Source organism: Prinia subflava, chromosome 15 (genome assembly GCF_021018805.1).
Source record: "Prinia subflava isolate CZ2003 ecotype Zambia chromosome 15, Cam_Psub_1.2, whole genome shotgun sequence".
Taxonomy (NCBI): domain Eukaryota; kingdom Metazoa; phylum Chordata; class Aves; order Passeriformes; family Cisticolidae; genus Prinia; species Prinia subflava.
In genome coordinates this window covers 16780618-16790710 of record NC_086261.1, presented here as the reverse complement: position 1 = coordinate 16790710, position 10093 = coordinate 16780618, and the positions used below count along the sequence as shown (strand labels likewise).

The 10093-nt window shown below is 63.2% G+C and overlaps 1 protein-coding gene across 8 annotated transcripts; it reads left to right on the top strand.

Annotated features, from left to right (window-relative positions):
* The first annotated feature begins 1267 nt into the window (after window positions 1-1267).
* On the top strand, window positions 1268-8875 carry PARP6 (poly(ADP-ribose) polymerase family member 6). Of its 8 annotated transcripts, none has more exons than XM_063412685.1 (22): window positions 1268-1377; window positions 2333-2410; window positions 2522-2616; window positions 3447-3507; window positions 3629-3719; window positions 3859-3925; window positions 4145-4294; window positions 4521-4674; window positions 5333-5386; window positions 5708-5803; window positions 5887-5979; window positions 6053-6178; window positions 6268-6333; window positions 6454-6521; window positions 6738-6786; window positions 7215-7324; window positions 7416-7488; window positions 7650-7719; window positions 8080-8159; window positions 8257-8320; window positions 8471-8555; window positions 8633-8875. In XM_063412685.1, exons 1-22 carry the CDS (start codon window positions 1375-1377, stop codon window positions 8733-8735), a joined length of 1836 nt encoding a protein of 611 aa, XP_063268755.1. In that variant the 5' UTR covers window positions 1268-1374; the 3' UTR covers window positions 8736-8875. The 8 variants fall into 8 exon arrangements, 7 of the variants coding, with proteins under 7 accessions (XP_063268755.1, XP_063268754.1, XP_063268753.1 ...); XM_063412684.1 differs by having other exon boundaries at window positions 7212-7324; XM_063412683.1 differs by having other exon boundaries at window positions 4521-4701.
* The last annotated feature ends 1218 nt before the right edge of the window (window positions 8876-10093 follow it).

The window sequence follows — 10093 nt, the reverse complement described above, 5'->3', positions numbered from 1 at the left end:
CGGGGCGCCGGGGCTACTTTCACGGGCGGACGCACAAAGCACGGGCGTGATGAGCTGAGTCACAGCACGCGCCCGGCTGGCCAATCAGGAGGCTGCTCAGCCGCCGCGCGCGCGGACGGAGAGTGGCCGTCGCGTTAAAGGGACCGCGGCCCCACACGATGCTCTTAAAGGGGTCGCGGCCCCCAACTCGCATTCAGCCCCCCTTCCAAATCCCACTGACACCCCCAGCTCACACCGACCATCCAACTCGCACCGAGCCTCCGGCTCACACCTCAGGGGTCCCTCATTCTGGAGGGCAGCTGCTCTGGGTGCTTTGGGGTGCTTTGGAGGGTCCTGAGACCTTCCAATGGGGACGCTGGGCAGCAAAGTGGACTCTCTGTAGCGGGGCCACGAGGACACAGTACTGGGAACACGAGGCTGCAGATGTTGGCGACATGGTGCTGGGGATGCTGTGGACACTATGCTGGGGTCAAGGAGAGACCAGGCTGGAGATGCTGGGGACACTGTGCTGGGGCCACTGGGGCCACTGTCCCAGCTGTGTGGGGATTCAGCATGGATACCATATGCCAGATCCATGAAGACCCTTGGCTGGTGATAGTGGGGACCCCACACTGGAGATACTAGGGACACAGTCCCAGGACCGTGGGGACCTTTTGCCAGTGACCCATGACAGTGGCTCCATATTGGCACCGTGGTGACACTGGGGACACCCCACTGACACAGGGACCTGCCACACAGCCCCTGTGCTGGACTGTAGGACACTGTGACAGCTGTCTGGGGACCCAAAGTAGTCACTGTATGCTGAAGCCACAGAAGGGTCCTGTAGCGGGTACGCTGGGGATCCTGTGGTCCATGGAGGGCACCCAAAATGGTCACCCTGTGCTGGAGGTGCTGGGGGTGCTGGGGGCCCAGTAGTGGAGATACTGTGGACTCTGTACTGGGGACATTGGGGATACTGTGCTGAGAACACTGCGGACCCTGTCCTGAGGACACTGGGGACACTGGGCTGGGCTGAAGGAACACCGTGACAGATATGGAGGAGATCCAAAATGGTCACCGTGTGCTGGGGACACGGGACCTGTGCTGGACCATGGGGTCACTGTGGGGGAACCCAACACGGCCCCCCATGGGGCACCTGGGCAGGGACAGGGACACCCTGCACTGGGGACACGGGGCATTCTGGGGACACCGGGGACACCGCCAGCTCTGTACCCCCCCCATGGCGCTGCCCCGCCCCCGGGGGTGTCGGGGGGGGGGGTCCCCGGCGGTGACGTCACGGCGGCGCCGGCGGGTGACGCGTGCGGCGGCTCTGACGTCAGGCGCGGCCCCCCGGCAGCATGGCGGCCGTGCCCGCGCCGGCCGGCCCGCGCTGACATGGTGAGGGCCCGGGGCGCGGCGGGGACACGGCGACACGGGGACACGGCCGCGGGGGGAGCGCGCCCGCCAAGGGGGCGGCACGGGCCTGCGGGGCCCGGGGCGGGGGAGGGGCAGCGGCCCTCGGTGTCCCCCCATGTCCCGGGGTCCCCTGGCTGGGGGCGGGGATGGGGCTGGAGGAGGAGGAGGAGGGACCCCTGCGTCGCGATCGGCCGGGCATCCCCGGCAGCTCCGTGCGCGGCCCCTGTCCTGGTCCTCCATCCTGGTCCTCCATCCCGCTGTTCCAATCCTGCTCCTCCATCCTGCTGTTCTCATCCTGCTTCCCAATCCGGCTGTCCCATCCTGCTCCCCCACACTGGTCCTCCATCCCTCTGTTCCCATCTGGCTCCCCCATCCTGTTGTTTTCATCCTGTTCCCCCATTCCGGTGTCCCCATCCTGCTGTCTCCATCTTGCTCCCCATCACGCTCCCCCATCTCACTCCCCCACCCCTCTGTCCCATCCTGTTCCCCCATCCTGCACTCCCATCCCGCTTATCTCCATCCCACTGTCCCCATCCTGCCTCCCTTTCATCTGCTCCCTCCACCCTCCTTCTCCCAACCTGCTCCTCCATCCCACTGCCCCCCAGATTATTCCTCCCAACCTGCTCCTCCATCCCACTGCCCCCCAGATTATTCCTCCCAACCTGCTCCTCCATCCCAGTGCCCCCCAAATTATTCCCCCCATCCTGCTCCCCGATCTCACTGCCCACTTCCACCAAACACTGTCCCCAGCCCCTGTCGCTCTCCCTGTCCCACTGCTCCCCCCAAACTGCTTCCCCAAATCATTCCCTCAATCCACTGCCCTCGATCCTCTCCCAGAACCAGCTCCCCCCTGATTCCCTCCCTGTTAATGTGCTCCCCCAATCCGCCTCCCAACCCTGTCCCCCGTCCCTGCTGCCTCCCCACCCTGTGTCCCCAGGACCTCAAGGGCCAGTACTGGACGGACGATGACTCCGACGGCGACAATGAGTCCGAGGAGTTCCTCTATGGCGTGCAGGTGGGTGCTGGCTCCCCCCGCTGCCACGGGGGGCTCGGGAGCCCCAGCCCGAGGCTGATCCCGGGCCTGGGGGACTCTGGGGGTGACGGTGCCACGGGCGCTGTGCCGCAGGGGACCTGCGCCGCCGACCTGTACCGGCACCCGCAGCTGGACGCCGACATCGAGGCCGTGAAGGAGATCTACAGCGAGAATGCCGTGGCCGTCAGGTGGGTGCAGCTGCTGCCCCCTGCTCCGGGCACTGCTGTGGCAGGAGCTGTGCCACCCCTGGGCACCCAGCTGTGCCATGCCCAGGCATCCTGGTGTGCCATCGCTGGGACAGCTGGCTGTGGTATTACCAGAACATCTGGCCATGGCATCCCCAGGCATCCTGGCTGAGCCATCCCTCGCACATCCCCTCCCCAGGGCACTGGCCACAGTATCCCCTGGGCACTTGGCTATCCCTGCCAATCCTTGCCAGTCCTTGCAAGGTGCTATCCTCGGGCACCCAGGCATGGCGTTTGTGGAGCATCCAGCTGTGGCAGCTCCAGGCACTCATCTGTGCCATCTTCAGACACCCAGCTGTGCTGTATCCAGGGCACTCAGCTGTGGCATCACTGGGTCACCTGGCCAGGGCATTACCAGACACCTGGCAGCACCATTTCTGGTACTGTGCCATCCTCAGGCATCCAGCAGTGCCATCCCCAGCACACCTGGACATGCCATTCCCAGGCACTTGACCATGCCATCTTGGAGCACCTAGGAGTGGCACCCCTGCATAACCAGCTGTGCCATCCTTGGGGCACCTGGCTATGGCATTACCAAGGCACCTGGCTGTGGCATCTCCGGGCATCCAGCTGTGCCATTGCCAAGGCACCCAACCATGGCACCCCTACGACATCTGGCCATGCTCACACATTCCCAGGTTCACATCCACATTCCGGGCAATCCCTCTGTGCATACCCTTGATACATGGGGAGCCACGAGCCTGCCCATCCTGGCATGGTGGGCACCCCTGTTCCAGCACTGTGCCAGCCCCCCGTGCCACGTGTCTTCACAGGGAGTACGGGACCATCGACGACGTGGACATCGACCTCCACGTGAACATCAGCTTCCTCGATGTGAGTGCCTGGGGTGCCCCCGCAGCGGGCAGGGTGGGCACACACGCCTGGGGGGTCCCCAGGTCCCCCTGCCCAGGGGAGGTCCCGTGGCTGTGCCCAAGGCGTGTCTGTCCCTTGGCAGGAGGAGGTGGCGACGGCGTGGAAGGTGCTGCGGACGGAGCCCATCGTCCTCCGCCTGCGCTTCTCCCTGTCCCAGTACCTCGATGGCCCCGGTGAGTGGGACAGGCGGGGTGGGGTGTCCCTGTGCCCTCAGACAGGCACGGTGGTGCACTGCAGGCGGGCTGGGGTGTCCCTGTGCCCTCAGACAGGCACGGTGGTGCAGCGAGGGCTCGTCCTCCTCTCTCCCCGCAGAACCATCCATCGAGGTTTTCCAGCCGTCCAACAAGGAGGGCTTCGGGCTGGGTCTGCAGCTGAAGAAGTAAGAGCTGAAATGTGGTGGGCACCCGAGGGCAGAGGGTGGGGTGGCTCAGAGTCATTGTCCTGCCCCTAAACCGACCACATGTCCCCTTGCCACCACCTTTTATCCGCCACACAGTCCTGTGATGGGCTCACCACCATCTGTGTGTGGGGAAGAGGAGGGGCTGGGACTGTCATGGACCACCAAGCACCCATGGGTGCTGTCCCCCCTGTTTGCCAGGATCCTGGGCATGTTCACATCCCAGCAATGGAAACACCTCAGCAACGATTTCCTGAAGACCCAGCAGGAGAAGCGGCACAGTTGGTTCAAGACGAGCGGCACCATCAAGAAGTTCCGTGCTGGTCTCAGCATCTTCTCACCCATCCCCAAGTAAGGTCCTGATGCTGTCCCAAGGGACGAGCCCTCCGTCCCCTCATCCTGGGTGAGGCCTGGCACTGTGCCTCAGTTTCCCCATTTGGAGGCTGCTGCTCCCTACCAGATCCCAAGCAGGTGGAGGTTGCTCCCAAAGAGGAGCCAACGGGTGAATGCGGCGCGGGGTGATGGAGGAGCAGGGAACGGTGACAAACAGGTGCTCAGGGGGATTCTGTGCCTGCAGGTCTCCCAGCTTCCCCGTTATCCAAGATTCAGTGCTGAAGGGCAAGCTGGGCATCCCCGAGCCTCGCGTGAACCGCCTGATGAACCGCTCTGTGTCCTGCATGGTGAAGAATCCCAAGGTGGAAGTTTTCGGCTACCCACCCGCCAGCACCCAGGCAGGTGTTGCCCCCTTCAACATCCTGGTGGGTGCCACCCCGCCTTGGGGTTTGCTTTTCTCTTCTTCCCCTTCCCAGGGGCTCCTCTGGGTCAGATCGTTTGTTGTGGGGTGCTGGGACCCCCATGGGATAGGGGGAGCCCCTGCAAGGTTTCCAGTCCTCACTCTTGGGTGCCCTTGGGGAGCTGGGGCCTGGCTGTAGGGTCCAAAGGGATTTTACTCCACTCTTTGTGATGCATCCCTGCCGTGCCATGTGTGGGGATGTTGGCATGTTGGGGATCCTGTTGTGCTAGGGAATGCTGGCGTGTTGGGGGTCCTGCTATGCCAGGGGCTGTTCGGATGTCAGGGGTCCAACTGTGCCAGGAGGGGTTTGGTGTGTTGGGGGTCCCACTATGCAGGGGGTGTTGGCATGTTGATAGTCCCACTGTGTTGGGGGTATTGGGATGTTGGGGGTCCTGCTGTGTTGGCAGGGGTTGCACATGGGGGTCTCACTGTGCCGGGGCACACTGGAATGTCAGGGGCCCTGCTGTGCCAGGGTTTTGCCATGCTGGGGGTCCTGCCATGCCGGGGGGCGCTGGGGGCTGCCCGTGCCAGGCAGAGCTGGGGGTGCCTGTGGGGAAGGGGATAACGCAGCTGGCTCTGCTCCGGCTCCCTCACAGGTGGGCGGCCACTGCAAGAACATCCCCACGCTGGAGTACGGCTTCCTTGTCCAGGTGAGAGTCCTGCATCCCCCTCATCCTCCTGCCCAGAGCATTCTTCCCCACTGGCCCACTTCCCACTTATCCACATCCCACTACCTGGTGCATTCTCCCCACTCCCCACGTCCTGCTCATCCTTATGCTGAGTATCCTTCTCGCTGTTCCACCTCCCACTCAGCCCCGTCCCATTGCCCAAAAAATCTTCCCCACTTACCTGCACTCCACTGCCTGTGTCATTCTCCCCACTGACCTCAGTCCCTCTCACCCCCATCCCCCTGCCTGGAGCATCCCCCAGCTCCTGTGGCAGGGCCTGACTCCCTCCGTGCTGCCCCTCAGATCATGAAGTACGCGGAGCAGCGGATCCCGACACTCAACGAGTACTGCGTGGTGTGTGACGAGCAGCACGTCTTCCAGAACGGCTCCATGCTGAAGGTGATGGCAGGGCCGGGCCAGGGGCGGGCTGTGCCCCTGTGTCACTGTCCCTGACACTCACTGCTGTCCTGTCCCCTCCTCAGCCGGCCGTGTGCACCCGCGAGCTCTGCGTCTTCTCCTTCTACACCCTGGGCGTCATGTCCGGCGCGGCCGAGGAGGTGGCCACGGGTGCCGAGGTAGGGCTGGGCACGGTGGTGGCCCCCCCAGCCCCACAGGGGATGGCCCCTTCAGTCCCTGCTCTGCCCCAAGGTGGTGGACCTGCTGGTGGCCATGTGCCGCGCTGCCCTCGAGTCCCCTCGCAAGAGCATCATCTTCGAGCCTTACCCGTCCGTGGTGGACCCCAACGACCCCAAAACTCTGGCCTTCAACCCCAAGGTAAGCACTGAGGGGGACAGTGCTCCCCACACCCGAGGGGAGCCCCAAAGACCCCTCTGATGGCCACCCCTCTCCTGCCCCGTGTGCAGAAGAAGAACTACGAGCGGCTGCAGAAGGCCCTGGACAGTGTGATGTCCATCCGGGAGATGACCCAGGTATGTGGCGTGGCCCTGTAGCCCCGGGTGACCTCCCCGGTGCATTTTGGTGCTGATCTCCATCTGCCCACGGCTGGGTGGGTGCTGGGGGACCCAGCTGCACCCTCTTGCCTCTGCCAGGGGTCCTACCTGGAGATCAAGAAGCAGATGGACAAGCTGGACCCCCTGGCGCATCCCCTCCTGCAGTGGTAAGGCCAAGGGTGCTGCTGCCCTCTCCCGCTGCCCCTTGTCCCTTCCACTGCCTCACATTCCCCGGGACATGGGATGGAGTGGGGGGCAGCCAGGTATCCGTGGAACAACCCTCTCTTCTCCTTTCTCCTGGGGGGTCACGGGCATCTAATGAGCTCGGGCAGATTGGAATCACCTTTTCTGACCCTCCTCCTTTTCCTCCCCCTCTTCCCAAGGATAATCTCCAGCAACAGATCCCACATTGTCAAGCTGCCTCTCAGCAGGGTAAGGGGCCAGGGCAGGCCCCAGGTGGGGAGTGGGATGGAGGGTGTGGAATGTGGGAGGGTGGAGGGGTGCAGGAGATGGGAGGCAGGATGTGGGCTAGGGGCTGCAGGATGCAGGATGAGGCATGTGAGGATATGGGATGGGCAATGGAAGGGTCTGGGATGGAGGATGGATCCCTCTGGGTGGGGTTCAGCCTGGGAGATACAGGAGTCAGGACACGGGATATAGGAAGGGGGATGTGTGACACAGGCTGTGGGATGGGGACAAGACGGGGATACCGAGGACCCTTCTGGCAAACTTGGAATCTCCAAAGCCGGGCTGGGCTGGACCCGGGGCCGGGCGGCCGTGCATGATCTCTGTCTGTCTGTCTGTCTTTCTGTCTGTCCCCTCTCCTGCTGGCACGGCCATTGCTCTTCCCCTGGTAGCAGCTGAAGTTCATGCACACCTCCCACCAGTTCCTCCTGCTCAGCAGCCCCCCGGCCAAGGAGGCCCGGTTCCGCACGGCCAAGAAGCTCTACGGCAGCACCTTCGCTTTCCAGTGAGTCCCGAGGTGGGGGGACAGTGGCAGACCCAGCTGGGCGCCGTGGGGCTGAGGGACCAGGGGCTGACGTGGGGCTGGCTCTTTGCAGTGGCTCTCACATTGAGAACTGGCATTCCATCCTCCGCAACGGGCTGGTCAACGCCTCCTACACCAAACTGCAGGTACCGCCCTGCTCCCTGCACACCCCGGGGCAGGGGCGGGCAGGGAGGGACAGGAGGCAGGGAGGGGCCAGACTTTGGGAAGTGCCAGGGCTCCTCCAGTAGCGCCGTGCCCGAGCTGTCGGGGTGATCCCACCACGCTCACCCTGGTATTTTCCCGCAAGCTGCATGGAGCAGCCTATGGCAAGGGCATCTATCTGAGCCCCATCTCCAGTATTTCCTTTGGATACTCAGGTAAGAGGCTGCCTGCGCTGCCCGGTCCTGCCTGTGCTCCCATTCCCACTCCCTGCATGGGCCCGGGGAGGTTTGGCCTCGTGCTGCCTGGAGAAGCTGCATGGGAGTGGCAGTGTCCCGTACCCATCCCGTCACACCAGCCTCTTCCCAGCCAGGCTGGGGCTTTCCCACATGCCAAAGAATCAAACCCTCGACGTTTTCTAGGCTTCAGAAGCTGCTGTGCACACTTTTGGGGGGCTCCCAGGGCCCAGCTGCAGGGTGGGAGCGCTGAGGGTGGCGATCCCTGTCTGTGGCATGTGTCCCTGTGTCACCCCAGGGTGCTCCCTGAGACTGACAGCCCCTGCCCTGCTCCTTCCACAGGAATGGGGAAGGGGCAGCACCGGATGCCGTCGAAGGACGAGCTGGTGCAGCGGTACAACCGGATGAACACGATCCCCCAGGTGACGGGCCAGGGGCCACTGGGGCAGGGTGCGAGTGGGGACGTGGCACCCATGGGTGCTGGGGACAGGGTGGTGACACTGGGTGCTCTTTCCACAGACCCGCTCCATCCAGTCCCGCTTCCTCCAGAGCCGCAACCTGAACTGCATCGCGCTTTGCGAAGGTGTGGGAATGTGTGGGGGTAGTGGGGGGGGACAGGTAGCACCCCTGGGGTCACCAGGTGGGTGGGGGGATGGAGGCTCCCCACTGTGGGCTGTGCCCAGACAGGCCCTGTGTCCCCCACCCCGCATCCAACAGCCCCTTGCCCCGGCAGTGATCACCTCCAAGGACCTGCAGAAACACGGCAACATCTGGGTCTGCCCTGTCTCGGACCACGTCTGCACACGCTTCTTCTTCGTGTGAGTCTGGCCGTGCCCACCGTGCCGCACCCACGGGACCCCCACGGGACCCCCCTCACCCCCTTCTCCTCCTCCAGGTACGAGGATGGCCAAGTGGGAGACGCCAATATCAATACTCAGGACCCCAAAATCCAGAAGGAGATCATGCGTGTGATCGGGACTCAGGTGTACACGAACTGAGCGGCGGCGGGACCCCGGGACCCCCGGGCACCGAGCGAGCCCCGGGCAAGGCTGGGCAGGGGCCGAGCGGGTTTGAGCCCCCCGGGCAGGGCAGAGCCACGGCAGCACTGGCGGCTCCACCCGTACGTTGGCGTTGGGCACCCTGTGAGCACCAGGCGGGTTCAGCGGTCCCTTATCCCCTCCCTGTCCCCTTCCCACTGTCCCCGACCCTGTGGCAGCGTGGAGGAGGAGCCGGGGGTCCGGCGTGGCTGGGGCCGCCCCTCCCGGCGTTGGCAGCGACGGCGTTTTTATCAGCGATGAGAAACCGAAGCAAAAAAAAAAAACTGAACCAAAACAAACCCAAAAACATAGGAAAAAAAAAGAGAAAAGGAGTGAGTGTTTGTGGATTTAACTGGGATTAAAGTGTGGGGTATGGGAAGGGGGTGCCGGGGAAGGGATGGGGGCACAAGGAGAGAATGGGAGTATGAGAAAAGGGGCACAGGAAAGGGATGGGATGGGGTCGTGGGGGAGGAGTGGGATTCAGGGGAAGGGGTGGGAGTGTGAGGAATAGGGGCACAGGGAAGGGATTGGAACCTGGGGAAGGGATGGGGACACAGGGAGGGATGGGATCATGAGAAAAGGATAGGATTGTGGAGAAGGGGTGGGAAACAAGGGATGGTATCTTGGGGAAGGGATGGGACTGAGAGGAGAGGGGGATCACACAGGAAGAAAAGGTTTGTGGGGAAAGGATAGGATTGAGGGAAAGGGATGGGATGGTGGGGAAGTATCATGGAGAATTGATGGAGCTTTGGGATAGGGCTGGGAGGGAACCACTCTCCCATCACACCATGGCAAAGGTGGAGGTGAAACACAAGGGAGAAGAGATTGTGCCTCAGGGATGGGGACATGGGACCCCACAGAGCAGCCCCCCAGGCACTGGTGCTGCAGCAGAGACTCAAATGAGAAGGAACCTCTCAGGGACAGCATTTTATTTCAGCCCAAGGCAATCCCAGTAACTCCATGGACACAGAGGCAGTGCCAGCACAGCTGCATCCTGCTACACCCAAACCTGGATGAAACACTGCAGAGATAGCCCGAGGCTGCCAGGGCCCAGGGTGGGCAGAGGGGGGTGGCACTGCTCGTCCCCACAGTCCAGGGGCTCTCTGGGTCAGTCACAGCAGCACGAGGCCACGATTTCAGCCAGGATTTATGATGGAATTGAAGAATCGATGTTGGAATGATCCTGGTTTTGGTGCAGTCACCACCTGAGTCCTGACAGGTTCATTACACCAATGGGTGCACTCAGTGTCACTCCTGTCACGTCCCTGTCCTCTGTCCCACCTGGGTCCCAACATCTGTCCGTCCCCACCTGTCCCACA

Coding starts and splice junctions, on each gene's coding strand:
- PARP6 (XM_063412679.1), top strand. Junction 7,325..7,415: donor GGCAGCACCTTCGCTTTCCA/GTGAGTCCCGAG, acceptor GGCTCTTTGCAG/TGGCTCTCACATTGAGAACT. Junction 7,489..7,649: donor CCTCCTACACCAAACTGCAG/GTACCGCCCTGC, acceptor TTTTCCCGCAAG/CTGCATGGAGCAGCCTATGG.